General features: G+C 42.8%; 1 protein-coding gene across 2 annotated transcripts in view; it reads left to right on the forward strand.

Annotated features, from left to right (window-relative positions):
• The window catches only part of Abhd6 (abhydrolase domain containing 6, acylglycerol lipase), a 50,190-nt gene extending 33,332 nt beyond the window's left edge, over nt 1-16,858 (forward strand). For both annotated transcript variants that reach the window (XM_051206677.1, XM_051206676.1), the window contains 6 exons: nt 558-671; nt 1,942-2,074; nt 5,782-5,939; nt 10,573-10,627; nt 10,824-10,924; nt 16,033-16,858. In XM_051206677.1, the coding sequence (XP_051062634.1) occupies nt 558-671; nt 1,942-2,074; nt 5,782-5,939; nt 10,573-10,627; nt 10,824-10,924; nt 16,033-16,209 (738 nt within the window). In that variant the 3' untranslated portion in view covers nt 16,210-16,858. The remainder of the gene's footprint in view (nt 1-557; nt 672-1,941; nt 2,075-5,781; nt 5,940-10,572; nt 10,628-10,823; nt 10,925-16,032) is intronic.
• Nucleotides 16,859-18,604: the final 1,746 nt, after the last annotated feature.

An 18,604-nucleotide genomic window follows, 5' to 3' on the forward strand; every position in this document is an offset into this window, starting at 1 on the left:
GCTCCTATTGGCTCTGGACCTAGCCAGGGCTCTGGGAACCATCTCTTCTAATTGCGAGACAATAGCCACATGACTAGATGAAGAATGGCATGGGAAGGAAAGGAAGTAGTACTGAGTTTAGTATAGTATTAAGTTTAAGATGTTGGGCTATTGATGGCTTGGCCAGAAAAGCACTTGCCATGCAAACCTGATAATCTGAGTTTGATCCCTGGAACCCAGATAAAAGTGGAAGGAGAGAATCAATAGCTAAAACATAATGGGAAATAATTTTAAAAATAGGAGCAAGAAGTAAGCCTGCTAGCCTGAGTTTTGCATCCTTTCTCCAGTCACTCACTGAGCGAGCCTCTTTTCATCCGTGCACCCGTCTTGGGGTCCTCTCCTCCCTGTGAGAGGTCTGTTGATACTTATTCACATTTACCATGTAAGATGCATGGAGGCTCAGAAACATAATCTCAGTGGCTGTGTGGGTCACTGGGTAGGTGGCAGTTGTCTCCCCAGAGAAATGGGCAGACATGTTTTTGTAGATAGATACTGACTGTCCAGGTCTATGTCTCCAGTTCCTTCCAAAGAACCTGCACTTGGTCTGCGTGGACATGCCTGGTCATGAAGGTACTACCCGCTCCTCCCTGGATGACCTGTCCATAGATGGGCAAGTTAAGAGGGTACACCAGGTAAGCAGGAGGCTTTACTGCTCAGATTGTATCGCCTTAGCAAATGGAAAGCAGGCAAGAGTTGCACGCTGGCTTGTGGCCAGTCCCCAGTACATTCTGTCTCCAAGTGATTGCAAAACAAAACGGTAGCCTAGGGATATGTTTGGTCAGTTGAGGAGGGCCTGAGTTCATTACAGATACTTTTCCTTTAAACCTATAATACTTTTTTTTGTTTGTTTGTTTTTTGTTTTTTGGAAATAGGGTATCATGTAGTGGAAGGTTGCCTTGAACTTCTGAACCTCCTGCCTCTACCACCCAAGTACAATGATTACAGCAATGTGCTACCTTGAATGGTTTATGTGGTGCTGGGCATCAGGCACAAACCAAGGAATCTGTGCATGCTAACCAAGCACTCTACCCACGAGTCACATCCCCTGCCCATTTGTACATGAAGAAATGCAATCTGGGCAGTTTCTCTGCCCTTTGAAAGGCATTTAGAGTTCTACTAAACTGTTTCCCTGTGGAGGTCTATTTCTCTGCTTCCGTATGGCTGGGGCAGAGTCTTTGCATGTTGTTGTATTTTAGTATCCATCTCTAGCACCCTCCTAAGGATATGATTACTTATGATCCCTTTCCTAACAGAATAGTTTTTAAGTTTCAAACTGTTTTTTCTAAATAAGGACATTTAGTTGATAATTTTTGCTTCCACCATTAAACTGTATATTTTAATGAGGGCTAGTTGTCTGATTCTGCTTTATCCTCAGCAGCTAATCATAGCTTTTAGTATATAACAGATATCCAATAAATAGTTTTCCAATGAGTGATAAATGTGTAGATGGTTGACTGGGCAGATGTCTAGCCAGAAGTGAAACAGGACTCATCAAACTATGACCTCAGAGCTGTCACCTACTTCTGTAAACTAAATTCTACTGGAGCGTAGCCATGCTTGCTGACTTAGGTGTGTACTGCCTCTGACAGCTTTTGTATCACAGTGGCCCAGTTGTGTGGTTACAACAAAGACCAGCTAAGCCATGGAGGGGGGAAAAAAAAACATAAATGCCTTGGTCCTTTATAGAACAGTTTATGACTTCCTAAGGGAATCCTTGTTTGATTTATAAGTGACCCTACAACCACATGTGCCTTACAAAGCAAAGTGCATATGAGTCACAGGACTCAGCTAGATAATGGGTGTGTTAGTGTAAAGTGTTTAGTTTTCCTGGAGTGAGGGATCTCAGCAGTCATTGCTGACATCTTAGCTGTAATCATGCCTCCTTCTCATTTCTCTTCCTAGTTTGTAGAATGCCTTAAGCTGAACAAAAAGCCCTTTCACCTCATAGGCACCTCCATGGGTGGCCACGTGGCTGGAGTATATGCCGCTTACTACCCGTCTGATATCTGCAGCCTGTGTCTGGTGTGCCCTGCTGGTGAGTTACTTTATCAGAACAACCTTACAAGTAGCTTGAATTTAAAGAAGCATGCACACAGCTTCTGTTGTGACTCCATGAAATCTGATATGGATTTCATGCTTTGTGATAACTCTGAGCAGATATCAGTTGTGTGATGACAGCCCTAGCCAGCCTGACTTAACTGGATCCAGCCTGCTCCACAGGGCACGGTGCCATGTGGCACCTGGTATTCACGACTGGGATACTTATGGTAACTTCCAACATTTTGATCCCCAAGAGCTAACATCTTTTTATAAATTTAGTTCTCACCTAACCCTGTGAAATGAAGGTACTAGTATGTTCTTCTTTTCCAAACACATTATTCATTTTAAGATTCATAATTTGTATCAGTGTGTGTTTTGTACAAAATGGTGGGTTTATAGAAACATTTTCACCCAAGGTATCATGTACTTTGACCATAGCCATCCCCATTCCCTGTGTCCACACCCCTTGGTCCCCTTCTTTTTCTCAAATAGCCGCATGGCAAAAGCTTTTTAAAAAGTCAGTGGACTCTAGGTTTTCATCTCATATTTGTGTATGTATGTTTTTATATATTTGCACATATTTACAACTGTTTGAGCTGTAACTTCATAAATTACTACCTCAACTTAGAGTTTTTAATGCATTGTTTTATTCCCATAAGTCCTCAAATTTATATTGCTTTCACATGGTAGATAAAATAGTAATTTCTCTCTTTCTCCAACCTGTTCTCCATCTTCTTCTGTCTTTTTTAAAAAATTTCTTTTTCTTTTTTTAATAATTCATTTTATATACACTGGTGTCAGATCTTAAAGTTACAGATAGTTGTGAGCTGCTATGTGGGTGCTGGGAGTTGAACCCAGATCCTTTGGGATGGTGGCCCACATGTTGAGAACTACTGCAGCTGGAACCTAAACATCAGCTGGACACTTGCAACTCTTTTTCTGTGTGTAACAGCTCTGGCTGTCTTGGAACCCACTTTATAGACCAGGCTGGCCTTGAACTCACAAAGATCCACCTGCCTCTGTCTCTTGAGTGCTAGGATTAAAGATGTGTGCTACTACTGCTCAACTAGACACTCGCAACTCTTACTGAAGCTAAACTAAATGACCTTTAAAACCCTTCAGCTACTGTGAAGGTTGATTATTTCCAGGCCTGTTGAGGATATTGAATTAAAAAACAAGCTCCCAGAGAGTTTTCTGTTCCCCTTTTTCTCAGCACCATCTCTGAAATCCATTGTTCTTTTAATAGTAAAGTTTGGGGATCAAAGGAGCAGCCTTCCCCCAGGGAAGGTTACTCATCTTCCTGGTGGAATGTCAGGTCACTAGAGTATTTTTAAATTGTGTTCACTGCTTAGAGAAGAATTCTATACCAGGGTTTGAATTGGAAATTTAAGATTATTTGCATGTGAAAAGGTAGAAACAAGTTAGGATCACATCCTACCTACATTTTTCTTTATAAACTTTGTCTTAACTTTGAAATAATTTTTAATATACAGGAACATTGCCAAGGTAGAGCAGAGTCTCATGTCCCCTTTATCCAGTTTTGTCTGTTGTCACCAGCTTCATGCCTCCACAGTGGCATGGTGCCTTACTATTAACTAAATCCCAAGCTTTTTTCCAATTTGATCAGAATCCAGTGTAGGATACCACAAAATATTAAACCTAAGATTAATTTTTTTCTTAGAAAATATTATGACTTTTGGGAACAGTGACAATATAAATTTAGAGAGAAAAGATGTAAAGGCTAACTGAAAAGAAGGATATTTCATCATTTGATTGTCAGGACGTTACATTTTATTTCAAAGCTTTCATTTGAATGCAAAAACAATTTTCTTATAGTGCTGAATGTCAAACCCAGGACCTCCTACAGGCTAAGCAAGTGCTCTTCTACTAAGGTGCATGCCCAGATCTTAAGTTAAGTTTGTTTATAAACAGAGATGTTACCTTAGTACAACAGGAAGCTATGAGTTTATCTTTCAAAACTATTAGGACCACCTAAATTGCCTGCGCTCTAAAAGGACATATTCCATGATTAAAATTAAAGAGAAGTCACTGTGAAACAGTATTGGATCTGTACATTCCTGGGCAGGTTCTATGAATCCCCTCCCCCCAAGTTAGGTTCTTGCTATGGCTGGCCTTAATGCCCTGTGTGTGTAGCCTAGGCTGGCTTCAAACTTGTAATCCTCAGACTCCTGTGTGCCTAGGATTATAGGAGCATAAAAGACTTTTCTAGATTTATAATGTGAAGTTTCCTTTGGGGGTAGTAGACAGAGTTGGTGCTGAGTGTCTTCCTTGGTGACTGTCCACTTTATTTGTTGATGTGGGTTTTTGTTTGTTTGTTTTGTTTTTTGTTTGTTTGTTTGTTTGAAACAGGGTTTCTCTGCGTAACAGCCCTGTCTGGGAGTAAAGGTGTGTGCCACCGCCACTTTTAATGTGAGTTTTCTTGCCTGGAACTTGCCAGTTATGGCTGGTCTAGCTAGCAAGATGACCACAGGGTCTCCTGTCCTTATCTCCAAGGGTTGAGACTGCAGGTATCTGTTAATAGCTTCTGCATGGATTCTGGGGTTCTGAACTTCCATCCTTACTTATGCAACAAGAACTTTATCCACTAAGTCATTTTCCTGGCCCTAATATGTTGGTTTGCCTATTTATTTTTTTGTTTTTAAGACAGAGTCTTATGTAGTCAAGGTTGCCTTAAACACCTAGTCTTTCCACATCCACTTCCCAAATTCTGGTATTACAAGCCATGCGTACCTTTTTTCCTGAAATCTAGTTCTTTGGCTAAATTAAACAGAGAAATGGCTCTATGGTGGTAGAAATGACTCTCTCTACTACACAACGTTAGCTTTCAGGTCATCTTGTGCCATGCAGTCTCAAAAGGAGTCAGCCCTCACTTAATGCTCTCATGGAGAAAGAGCCTGTGTGCTGCATTTACTCTCCCTTGCATTGACCACAGCGCGGAAGGCGTCCAGGTCAAGGGAGGGAGCTGCTGGTCATGGCAGCCCTGTGCTTTCTCTGCATCATACACTTCCTCCAGTCTCCTTGAAATAATGTGGGCATGAAAATGGTGCAAGTAAGGCGCCACCCCGTGCTTCCCATATGCTACCGTCCTCATTCCCTTGCAGCTTGCTGAAGTGCAGATTCTGATTCAAGAGGCTTAGGGGCAGCCTGAGTTTCTGCGTATCGTGTAATCAGTCCTAAAACATAATGCCTTTGTTTTAATCTGGACTAGTTTAGAATTTATTATGTAGCCCATACTGGCCTTGAACTTGTGACTCTCCTTTCTCTGCCTTTTGAGGCATGTTTGCAGCACCGTGCTTAACTCCAACTCTAAAATACCTTGAATGATATATTTTTTCTGTATTTCTCAGAATATGATTTTTACTTTGTACAAAGGTGCCAGTACCAATTAAAACGTGATCTCGTAGCCAGGTAGTGGTGGTGCACACCTTTAATCCCAGCACTCAGGAGGCAGAGGTAGATGGATCTCTGACTTCAAGGCCAGCCTGGTCTGCACATCGAGTTCCAAAGATGGCCAGAGCAATACAGAGAAACCCTGTCTTGAGAAACAACAACAAAAAACAAACAAACAAAAGGATCTCCTAGTGAAAGAAACCTAACAATTAACCTGGGTTCCTTGGTTTGTCATAGGAGACAATAACACCTGAAACTTGTATCATCTGGCTCTTTTGTTTTGCATTCCAGGCCTGCAGTATTCAACCGACAATCAGTTTGTACAACGGCTCAAAGAGCTGCAGGATTCAGCTGCCATTCAGAAAATTCCCTTGATCCCATCCACCCCAGAAGAGATGAGTGAGATGCTCCAGCTCTGTTCCTATGTCCGATTCAAGGTGCCCCAGCAGGTAATGTATCGGTGCCAGACCCTGCCCTCCACGAAGCATCCCCCAGCATATACTCTTGCATCTACTCTCTGACTCCATTCTGTCTACTCCATTTACTCAACATGTAGCACACAGATGCCTATGCTATGTCAGACACTGTGCTGAACACTATGGTAAATATATATCACAGGAAATTTCCCTGGGCAGAGTTAGTCCAATGCAGGAAGCAGACAATGACAACTAATAGACAAAATTTATAAATTGAAATGAATTTTAGACGTGAAATAAAGATGGTGTAAATTTTAAAATGGGAGAATTACCTTTGATGAGGTAATTTGAAGGGTCCTGTGTACAGAACATACACAGAATCATGGTAATGGAAAAAGAAAGCTGTTGGGAGATGTCCTTCTGTATATGTGTTTCTCTCATTGGTTGATGAATAAAACACTGTTTGGCCAAAAGAGACAGGAAGATAGATGGGACTAGGAGATGAGGAGGATTCTGGGAAAGGTAGGCAGAGAAAGACCTCGAGGAGATGCCATGCAGCTGAGGAAGGAATAACAGGTCTGGACCCTTCTCCAGTACGGTAAGACCTCGTGGGAATACTTAGATTAATAGAAATGGGTTAATCATTAAAAGAGAGCTAGCCAATAAGAAGGCCTAGCCATTGGCCAACAGTTTAATAATTAATATAAGCCTTTGTGTGTGCTTATTTGGGGCTGAAGGGCTGTGAGACCCGGTGGGACAGAACCCCCACCTACAAAAAGCAAGTGTCTGGAGCCTAGAGAGTGAAGGAGAAAGGAGTTGGGAAGGGAGTCAGGAGCTAAATCACATTCTCAATTTTAAAAAGTTAAAAAGACTCTTAGACTTGTAAAAATATTTTGGATGAACACAAAGGGCTTTTTATCTACAAGGGTTATATTTGTTGATATTGAAACTCAAAAAAATTTAAAACACAAAGATAAACATTTGCATAAGAGATGATACTATCTTGTTATATAGGTACCAAATAATAGTATGCTCTTAAGAGGAGGTAGGTGAAAGGAATGTCGTTGAGTGTCATTGAGTATGAGCACAGTATGACCTCATGGTCTCTGAAGAGCTGCTCTGAGAAGATGTTGTATGTCCTTGTAGTTTATGGGGCTGAGTCTGCTTTTTCTAAGCATAGTGGGAGGGACACAGAGAGACTGTAGAGGACACAAATAGAAACGGGCTACTTAGGATATACTGTGGCTTAGAGGTGATGGTGGTACAGACTGACTGGGTAGCAGCACTAGCTGAGATGTGTTGTGAGGAAGAATGGACAGGTCTTACGGCAGGTTGGAAGTGGAGGTGATGTAAAGTCAGTGGTCATAGGTGACTTCCAGTTCTTGAAGCTGGATGGGTAAAGGCAGTGGAAGTTCAGGTTTGGGACATATGCTTAGAGTTCCATTTTGGATATATTAAGGTCAGATTGCTTTTGAGGTCTCCAGGGGATGTGTTAAGTAGGCGGTTAGACAGTTAAGTGGTACAAGTGGAAGTCTGGCCTAAAGTAAAGCAGGAGCCATAGGCGGAGGACCATGTTGGGGTCATGTGTCCGAATGAGGTCAATTGAGGAGAGTCCACAGCTGAGGGTTTATGAACCCATATTATCTCCCTGGGTTGTAGGCAATGAACCCTGCCTCAGGGTAAGGTGAGGTGGTCCTAGGCTGTGGAGAATAGATGCTACACAGACTTTGTGACCATGACTTAGTTAATAAGTACAGTACATTCCTGGGGAAACATCCACAATCTATGTCTGTGGTGTAATTTGTCCTCAATATCTTTTTAGTCATAAAGTGGCACTGTCCTCTTCCAGTTATGGTATCTTTAGGATGTTGTGACCAAAGGAGATTCCATGCTATTAGTTGTTGGGGATAAGAAAACATTGGGAGAAAATATGTGTTGGTTTCAGAAGCCTTTCTTTCCCAGGGCCACCTACTGTTGAATCCATTAGGTCATCTTGTGGTTATGTTCGTTCACAAGTATGTAGCACGAAAAACAAAAGACCCAGAGACTGATATTGGGGTTCTACTGGCAGCCAAGCCAGTAGATCTTACCTCTACCCAACTGAAATGGCAATCCTGGCTCCACGAGTTCTCAGAGGCAAAGCTCTTAGTTCCTGTCTCCTCCTGCCTTCTATTCCTGTCTCTACCCAGCCATATCACTCCTGTCTCCACCTCCCTAGTGCTGGGATTAAAGGCATATGATCCCAGGTACTGAGATCACCTTTTTATAGTCAGTGTGACTGTGAACTAACAGAGATCTGCCTACCTCTTAATCCTGAGTCCTGGGATTAAAGGTTTGTACCACCTCAGTCTGACTGCTGGGATTGAAGGTGTGTATCACCACTGCCTGACCCCTATAGCTTGTGGGTGGCTTTGCTTTCTGAAGCTCAGGCAAGCTTTAATAAATCATAAATAATATATCACCACACATGTGCCTTCTGCTCTGTTTTCTGTAAGATCAGGACCTGTCTATCTCCAGACTTTAGCAGTAGACTTTCATGAAGAAGGTTTTACTTACATAGATTGGATGGATGGTGGATATTATAGATGCCTTAGTGTTAGAGATAGAGTGAATAGATGTATGAATTGATACATGTGTATACTTACATGGTTTAATGCTGCAAGATGGAATGGTGGGAAGATGGTTGGATGGATGGATGGAATGATGGATGGATAATATAGGGGTTGAGAAAGGATGGATTAGCAAATACAGACATAAATATGTAGTTCAGGAAAACAAGATGAGGGAATGAATTGATCAGTGGGTTGCAACCCCTTTGGAGAATGAATAACCCTTTCACAGGGATCACCTAAGACCATTTCAGATATTTACATTACAATTCACAACTGTAACAAAATTGTAGTTACGACATAGCAATGAAAGTAATTTTTTAGTTGGGGATCACTACAATATGAGGAACTGTGTTAAAGGGTCACATCATTAGGAACAATGAGAACCACTGAATTAAGCAGAGCTGGAAAAGGATAGATGGATGTATAGATACTGGGTGGGCAGTAGAAAGAAGAAAATGTCTGCCATGGAGCGCAGTGTTATTAAATAGTCATTTCCCTCACCTCTGTCCTTCCACTTTCAGAACCTCTGAGTTCTACCCATGCCTTAGAGAGCTGCTTTTGTCAAAAGCAGCCATAGTTCAATATTTTAGTGAGCTTTCCATCACCGTGGGAAAATACCTGAGAGCATCATGGATACAGAGGTTTCAGGCCATGGTTACTCGGCCCCTTTACTTTGAGCCATGGGGAAACAGAACATCATGGCAGGAAGCACGTGGTAGAACAGAGCTGCTCATCTCATGGTGAACAGGAAGCAGACAAGGATGGAACCAGGATCCCAATATATATCATTCAAAAGTATTATCACCAGTGATCTCTAAGTAGGTCCCACCTCTAAAGGCCCCCCCCCCCAGTGGCACCACCGCCTGAAGACCAAGTGTTTAGGACATGGTTTTTTGAGGAACATAACACTAGTCTTCCCAACTTGGGTCTGCATAAAACTCCTGAGAAGGTACGTTGAAGGAGTCTAGACCTGTTCCCTGGTGAATGGGAAGCGTGATGACTACCTTTGTGAACCCTTTGCTTTGACTTAGAGTCCCGAGGCAAGGAAATGGCCATAGCCACCTATTTGGGTTAGTAGCCCAGGGCTTGGAGATCTTGCCTGTCTATATTTGCTATAGCCCTCAGCAAGGAAAGCAAAGGCAATGTCAGATAATAATCTGAGCTCTGTGGAACTACGGGGATCTCCCCAGAGTCCCTAATAGTTTATTTCTTCTGCTCCTCTTCCTCCTCCTCTTTTTCCTCTTCCTCTTTCAAGAGGGTCTTCTTATGTTTTACAGGCTAGCCTGGAAATCCCCGTATAGCTAAAGAGGAATTTAAACCCCTAATTCTTCTGCCTTTACCTCTAGAGTATTAGGATTATAGGCATGCTGTACCACACCAGGTTTATGTGATGCTGGAGATAATCAGGGCTTGGTGCATGCTAGACCAGAGCTTTGTCAACTGAGCTATGTCCCCAACTCCTTCATTGTTTATGGGATCATCAATCCTGATGGTTCAGTCTTGTTCTGCATTTGAATATCTTTGAATAATGACCTGATATTTTGTTTATCCAAATTTTTGTTTTGAATTAAGCCAAGAGTTTTTCAAGATGCCATGCTAGCATCTTTGACACAGTATGCAGACCTCTGGCTTCACAGCATTTCCCAAGCTCCTCCCTAATTTTTTATTATTATTATGTCTTAATGTGAAAGATGTTTTACTTGTGCACCACATGCATAAAGTGCCTACAGAAGCTGGAAGAGGGCATGAGAGCTCTTGGAACTGGAGTTACAGATGGTTGTGAGCTTCCTTGTTTGTGCTGAGAATCAAACTAGGTCATCTGTAACAGCAGCAACTGTTGTTACCAAAGTATCTCTCCAGCATCCCTAATTTATTTTTGTTTTTATTTTTTTTAAAGCTTCCCAATTATATTCTACATTCTGGGGATTCACAAGCCCAGCTCTAGGCAGTGCAGGAAAATGCTGTGCTTTCTCCCCTGTGCTGCCCCAGAGCTGGAAAAGGCTGAAGGAAGTAAGATTTCTCTTGTTTTCTAACTTTGGATTATTTATCCTCAGATCCTTCAAGGCCTTGTTGATGTTCGCATCCCTCATAACAGCTTCTACCGGAAACGTAAGTAGCCCTGCTACAGCTTCAGCTTAGTGTCTGGCTGCCTTATAATTCAAAAACCTCTGTACTTGAAATGCTTCCTGGCCCCCTGAAGAGGGGCAGCAGCCTGAACTTAATGAAGCTCTCACTGCTGTGGAACCTATGTGCAGATACTGCATTCACTCATTATGGTTTTTTTGTTTTGTTTTTTCCTGATAAGTGTTTTTGGAAATTGTCAGTGAGAAATCCAGATACTCTCTGCATCAGAACATGGACAAGATCAAGGTCCCCACACAGATCATTTGGGGGAAACAAGACCAGGTATGTCACAGGCCCTGTGGGGAAAGCAAGCAGTGAGCTTCAAAGTGGGCTTTGTGTTGGGTGCCAATGCCTGCTGCCACAGTTCTGTGAGCTGAGAACAGTGATGTTTGACTTGTAACATGAAAGGAAATTTGTTTGTTTGTTTTTGAGATAGGGTTTCACCACATAGCCCAAGCTGGCCTTGTACAAGAGATCATCCTGGCTTCTCATCAGGGAATCAACAAGGCTGGGAACTCTGGGGACTCTGCTCCATTTCCTCCCAGCTGCTGTTGCTTTCAGCCATCTTTGGCATACCCTATCTTATAGATGTATTCTCTAGGTTCTACCTTCATCTTCACATGACATTCTGTGTGTGTGTGTGTGTGTGTGTGTGTGTGTGTCTGTATCCCCATTCCCCCTTTGTAAGGACACCAGTCATACTGGTTTAGGGCTTCCCTGCTCCTTTATGGTCATCTTAACTAGTTACACCTGCAATGCACTATTCCAAATCAGGCCAATGCCGAGTGGGATTAGGACTTCAACGTGAGAATATGGGGACCCCATTCAGCTCATAATCACATCTCCAAAGATGCGCCAAGTTCATTCCCAGAGGTACCTTTGTAATTGCTTCTGAGAAATCATGCCTACCAAAGATTTTTCATAAAGTTTAAAGCAAGAGGAGGCAGTGATAAATGTATGATGCAGATGAATGATAATGTATTCTAAAGGGTGCACAGTCTTCCATTAAAGAATATTATGAGAAAATGATATTTAAAAACAGGCTCTTTTTTTTCTGATTGTTTTGTGTTGCTGTAAGAAAATTCCTGAAACTGAGTAATTTAAAAAGAGTAGAAATACATATGGTTTGGTTACCTGGGAAGCCCATGTGTAGATACCCAACATCTGCCCTGCACTTAGAGAGGGACTTTCTGTTGCATAGCATGGTTGAGGACAGCATGATAGTGACATTAATCTATCCCTGAGGGCAGAGATCTCGATGATCTATTAAGAATAAGTTTCCGGTGCATGAATTTATAAGGAACCCTTCAAGCCTGGCAGACCCCAAGGTGAAAATCCACACTGTGAGCCCTGTCTGGGATGCTGAGAGCAGAAACAGAAAGTCACACCATACTTAGACCCAGAGCTGCAAAGATGGCCCAGGAGGGAGGGAGCTGGTGTGCACTCACAGTGCATGCAGTGGGTAAGCCAGTAGAGCCTAGGCCAAGGATGGCCCAGGGTACATTGCAAACGGACAAATGGACAAACGGACAGGGACAAGGAGAGGACCAGGGACAGTAAACACTATGCAGAGAAACCCTGTCTTTAAAAAAAAAAAAAAAAAAAAAAAAAAAAAACAGGAAGAAAGGAAAAATGGAAAAACAACGACTTTTCTGTTTTATAAAAAATTCCCAAAGTAGTGCTAGTCCCTTGGGAGCTGCCAAGACAGGCCACAGCCCATTGTCCTGTGGAGCTAGATGATCAAGAGAGCCAGAATGCTGGCCTCAGTTAGAAGTATGCTGTAGTTTTCTACCACTGTCCTTCTTCAGCTGTGATCTAAGTAAGTATCCCAGCGCCACTTGTGGACAGAAGTTTCTGTCCCACCAGGTCCCAAAGCCATTTAATTCCAAATAAATACACAGAGGCTTATATTAATTATAAACTATTTGGTCTATGGCTCAGGCTTCTTATTAGCTAACTCTCTCTTAATTATTAACCCATTTCTATTAATCTGTGTATTTCCACGTGATCTTGGCTTACCAGTGATTCCTGGCCCCCTTTCTCCCTCGGCAGCTACATGGCATCTCTCTGGTGCCTGGCTCTTTGCGTCCCTCTTCCCAGAATTCTCCTAGTCTGGTCTCCCCTCCTATACTTCCTGCCTGGCTACATCCTGCCTGTCCATTGGCTGAAACAGCTTTATTCATCAGCCAATAAGAGAAATGTATATTTGCAGCATACAGAAGGACATCCCCCATGAATGGCCTTTTGCCCAAGCTCTCTGGCTCCCAAGCTCCCTGTTCTTTGCCTTCCCTGTCATCAGCATTTGGTGTCACAGCACCTGTACCTATCAGACTGAGTTCAGCCTCCTGTTCCTTTGGACCCGAGTAGGACAACTGCTGTAGTGCCCAGAGATAGGAATCTGTGTATATGTATTATTAGGTATGTAGATGATACTCCTGGATTTGGGCAGTATAAAGTCTGCATGGCTGATTTTATACTGGTAGCCCTTCCTGCAAGGGCTCCTGTAGATCAATCAGGTCAAGAACCTCTCCTCCATTTTCAGTCCACCAGAATAAAAGGCCTTCAAGAGAAGACCGCCAATGCCATTCTTATCTCTTCTTGCCAACATTGTGTGTGGAAAGATAGTAACATAGGCAGATGGTGAAAGAAAGGATATGGACAGACAGAATTTATTGCTATATACTACAAGCCCCAAAGAGGCAATTGTGTTGTTGGTAGGGAGTAGTTAAAGGAGAAAGCAACTTGCTTTTATCTCATGGGGCATTTGTTTGGGATAGATAGGTGAGCATCTTGCTGTGTTATTGAGTAATCAATTCTATAGAACTACTTGTTTTTCATGAGTTTGGGCATCTCTCTAGGGTACCATGGGTTCTTAAGGATGTTTATGTGAGACATCAGGCTCCTGTGGTTATTGACTGGAGGTGAGAGGGTAGACATTTTGATTTTGTTTTTGACTTTTTGTTTCTGTGTGCACAAGGCATGGCATACAAGAGCTTGCTTCCCCCACCTCTTTTGAATTAGTGTTTGTTAAAAAACACTGTACTTACGTATTTTTCATCTCCAATGCTGAGTATTTTTGGTCGCTGTAAATTTTGAACCCGAGGTGAAGCCCTGACTTGACTCATATTCACCTGGAATGGAGAACCTTTTTTAAGAATATTTACTGATGAAATAATTGCTATGGTTCCCACTATCATGCATATCTCATGAGGGACCATACACTAGCTTCACATGGGTGACCACAGGGAATTTGTAGAGCTGACTAGCATGACAGTGCCAAGTTAAACCCATGTGGATATTTTGCCTCTGAGTTGTAGCTTCTGATCTCTCTTCAGAATGGATCCTTGTTTGGGAGTTTCTTCTTTTCTTCTTCTGCTTCTGTCATTTTGACTTAATCTGCACCCTCTCTGGGCACTTTTCCCCCCAGTATGTGGGTTTCGTTCTGCTTAGGTAGTGACCTCTGTTGGACACTGTTGTTGCTCCTGCTGGAGTTCATTCTCGCCTCAGCTAATGGCCTTTTGGGCAAAGAACTGCCCCCACCTTGACCACTGATTTGGACATGCAGTCCTATGTGCTTGCAGGAGACAAATATAGAAGACTGCTGGATCTTGCCAAGTCAGGGTAAGACAGCCATTCTACCTCCTTGCTGTTGTTGTGGTCTGTCAAGTTCTCTTGGCTTTAGCCAAAACTGGGTGTACCAACGTTGCTGTGAGACCTAGGGTGACTGTTCAGGTAGCTTGCTGTTTCTGTCCTTGCTGCACCTGTTGGAAGTTGCCCATCCGCACTTCCTGTCTATCCTAGTATCGTTATTTTCCTTCTCAGGTCTTGATGAGGTTGAAGATTAAACTATCACAATTATTATTCTCTCTTCCTAGTTAAATATATTAGGTACTAGACTCATGTTTTCCAGCTTAGGACAACTTTATTGTAAACTCCGTTATGCCTTCACCCTAGGACTAGATATGTAGGTCATTTTGTTCTCGATTTTCCTTTTCTTAGAGCATACTTGTTATTCACTGTTTTGTATATAGTTTTGTATCAAGCCTAAATCTTTTCTTTAGACTAAAAGGGGAATTGTAGTGAGATAGTTACATTGCCTCCTTCTGTGGCACTGACCACGCCCATTGGAGGGTGGAGCCATGGGCGGAGTGACCCGTGGAAGGAGGTCTGAGGAAGAACCAGGAATGCTCTCTTGCTGGCGGGACTAGGACAGGAGAGCAACCGGTGGAACTTGCTAGTGTTCATCTGTCTAGGTTGTAAGTTATTTCTCCCTGAATAAACAACTATTCAGCCTATTTGTTTATCCTGATCCTTATTTAACTGCAATAGACCTCAGCAGAGGTGCCCACCCACAGCTGGTGATCCCTTCACATGAAGCCCTATGTTGACATTCCTTTCCTTGGCCCAGGGCGCTCTACTATATTCTTTTCTGCCTATCCACTTGAAGGTGCTGGAAATCTCAAGTTGCTGAGACTGAAGCTCAGAAACAGCTTTAATACTTAAGGTCTTTGCTTTTGCCTGTAAGGGTAGAGAAGATGGTCTTGGCTGGGAAGACTTACAGTTGACTTTGATTAACACAGAGGCCACGATGGCAAACCTACCTCCAAAGGAAAATGTGGAGGGAAAGAAAATGAACCCATTAGGCATGCTACAGGGATAACTAAAATTAAAATAAAAGTGAATGAGGGTTTTTTTTGAAAAGTATCAGTCCTGGGGAAGCTCTGGGGTCCCTGAAGGTCTTTCGTGAGAGTACCCCCTGTAGCATTCACCTGTTTCATTTTCTAGTGGGACCTTCCTACACCTAGGCTTCCAACTTCAGCATAGAGCCAACTACTCAAATTATTTCCCTTAGTAGGTCTCAGGACTCCCGACTCTCCCAAGGCTGGAATAGGGATGGGGATGTGCAGACGGTGGTGTGTGCTGCCTAGCATGCATAAAGCCCTGGATTCACTCCCCAACCTGGAATAAAATTGGATCCGCTCTACCATGCCATGCCTGACCCTGGCTTACCATAACCTCTCCCCCTCATGCTCTTCCCCTTTCTGTAAAGATTCCTCTACTCCCTCAGCTGTCTCAGAACCCAGGAATGGTGTCTTCCCCTTTCTCTGCTCTTATTTGCTCACTCAGCTCCTTTCTATGGAGCCCCTGTTCACATCACACTGCATCTGTCTGTTGATATGTCTGACCTCAGCCTCCTTGTCTTTCCTTCCTGGTTGTCAATGGCAATGTTGTGCTTCTAGTATCAGAGTCAAACAGGAGGCGTGCGGATGGCTTCCATTTACCCCGTCTTCCTGCCCCCTGCCAGGCCTCAGTGGTAGGAACTGCCCACAACAATACAGTGTAATATATAAATCTTTGTGCACCATTTCTTTCCTTCTCTTCCTCTGCAGGTGCTTGATGTGTCTGGGGCAGACATTTTGGCCAAGTCTATTGCTAACTGCCAGGTAGAGCTTCTGGAAAACTGTGGCCACTCAGTGGTGATGGAGAGACCCAGGAAGACAGCCAAGCTCATTGTCGATTTTTTAGCTTCTGTGCATAGCACAGACAACAACAAGAAGCTGAACTGAGGCCCTTGCTACAGCCTGCATTGTTCACACAGCATCTGCTCCCATCCCCAAAACTTGACACAGTTTCTACTCTCAGGAATCCTGCCCTAAATGCCATTGGCATACCAGTGTCCCTGAGGAAGCCAGTCTCCTATCCCAGTATTCTTGGTTCCACAGAGCATCAGGGGCCACAAGGAAATCTCCAAGATCTTTTTTCAAAATAAGAACCTAAATGCAACTAAATAAGAAAAAGAAAAAAATACCCAGCCATGAAGCCTTCTAGAAGTCTTCAAGTTCGTGTCACTGATAAGCCAGTGCTAAGCAGCCACCTTGGACCAGGATCATCAAGGATATTTTCTTTAAGACATTCCTCACACATTAAACTTGAGGTATTTTTTTGTTGTTTCAGATGTATCCCTTGCATGATCAATGGCTTCTTCTATAGGAGCTTTAGTCGTTTGTTGAACTCTTATTTAGATCTAATTCAAGTTTTGCATAGAGGCCCATGTGTGAATGCAACCCCTTATCCACAAGACCAGGGAAGAAACAGCACACTGCGGAAGAGGTTTCTACCCCTAGGCCTGACGCACAGACCTGGAGTCTCAGCCGCTTGGCAGGCTGAGGCAGGAGGATCCAAGATCAAGGCTTGCCTGAGGTACAGAGTGAGTTCTGACTGAGCTACTGACTGAGACAATTAAAAAAAAAGAAAGAAAAGAAAGAAAAAGAGAAAAATGTTTCTATGCTTTTTTACATGTAGAAGCATACGTGGAGGAGCATTGTTTGGCCTCAGCCAGTCCTCAGAACTGCTGAAAGAGCATAACACAGGCTGATGGATTTGGGTACCTACAGATCAGTGATGTCAGAGTGAGCAGAATGAAGAATGTCTGACAGGGTGGTTTCCTAGGAATAATTTATAATTTTTAAGATAAGACTAATAAAGCAATAATGCTCTAGACTTCTATCTAATCAGACTGATGTTCCATACCAAGCAGCTCTTGGGCATCTTTTCTATTCTGCTGTTCTACTGATAACCCTTGAATATAAAATACTAGTTTGTTAATGAATTCTGTGAATTCTGTGAACAACAATGTGATTGAAAAATAAGTCCAAACAGCTGTAAAAGTGACCACAGTGACAGGAAATAAATTTAGTAAATCTAGGCTGGCAACACAGGTGCTTTCTATTTCTAAGCTCCTAGTGAGGCGCAATATTAATAGATTTTCTGTTCACTTAAAAATGTGCTTATGGGGCTGGAGAGATGGCTCAGTCGTTAAGAGCCTCAACTGTTCTTCCAGAGGACCCCGCACCCACATGGCAGCTCTCAACTGTCTGTTACTCCAGTTCCAGAGGATCTGGCACCTCATAAGACATACACAATGGCAAAAATACTGATGCTAAGAACAAAACAACAAAAATGTGTTTATTTGCGGGGACATGTGAGGAAGCCAGAGGTTAACAGTTGACGACAGATATCTTCCTCAGTTAGTCCCCACCTCATTTTTAAGACAGGATCTCTCAGTGAACCTGAAGCTAGCAAAGCCCCAGGCACCCTCCCCTCACCACCTGCCCAGCCCTGGGATTGCAGGCACATGTTGCTGTGCCCAGTTTTTTACAGAGTTCTCAGGCTTACCCGGTAAGCCCTTTACCAACCAAGCCATCTCTCTGGCTCCTAAAATGTATTTCTACTATTTTATATTTACTGTAATTATGTGGATGTGCCTGTGTCTGTGTGGGGGTAGATGCAAGTGAGTGTAGGTGCTTGTGGAGATGAGCAGTCGCAGATCCCCTGGATCTGCGGGACACTGTGCCTTGCCTATCCTGAGTATTAGACCCAAACGTGGGTCCTCTGCATGAGCAGTGTGTGCTGGTAATGCTCAGCCATTACTCCTCCTAAGTGTGTTTCTTAAAGTAACTGAAATAATCTCCCAAAAGCAGAAGTCATCAATTTGTTCCTTTTTTTCTTTTCTTCCTTTTTTGTTTGTTTGTTTTTCTGGGTTTTGTTTTTTGTTTTTCAGGATAGAGTTTCATGTGTAACAGTTCTGGCTGTCCTGAAACTCTCTTTGTAGACCAGCTTGGCCTCATACTCACAAAGATCCACCTGCCTCTGCCTCCCTAGTGCTAGGATTAAAGGTCTGTGCCTCGAACAATTTGTTCCCTTTCCTTCACTTCCTTCACTTCTGTTTAGAGTTTTAATGGGAATCCATGGTGTGGTTTGAATATTGTATTGTTAATCAGAGAAGCATAGAGCATAGTTCTTAAAAAGAAAAGTTATAAAAATGATATCAGGCTTGTGATATGTAGCCAATGCACTGATCAGGAAAATGTATAGTTGTAAATGCATACATTAGAAAAGAAAGGCTGAGCCAAATGGTGGTAGTACACACCTTTAATCCCAGCACTTGGGACACAGAGGCAG

Source organism: Phodopus roborovskii, unplaced genomic scaffold (genome assembly GCF_943737965.1).
Source record: "Phodopus roborovskii unplaced genomic scaffold, PHOROB, whole genome shotgun sequence".
In the NCBI taxonomy this organism is placed as follows: Eukaryota; Metazoa; Chordata; class Mammalia; order Rodentia; family Cricetidae; genus Phodopus; species Phodopus roborovskii.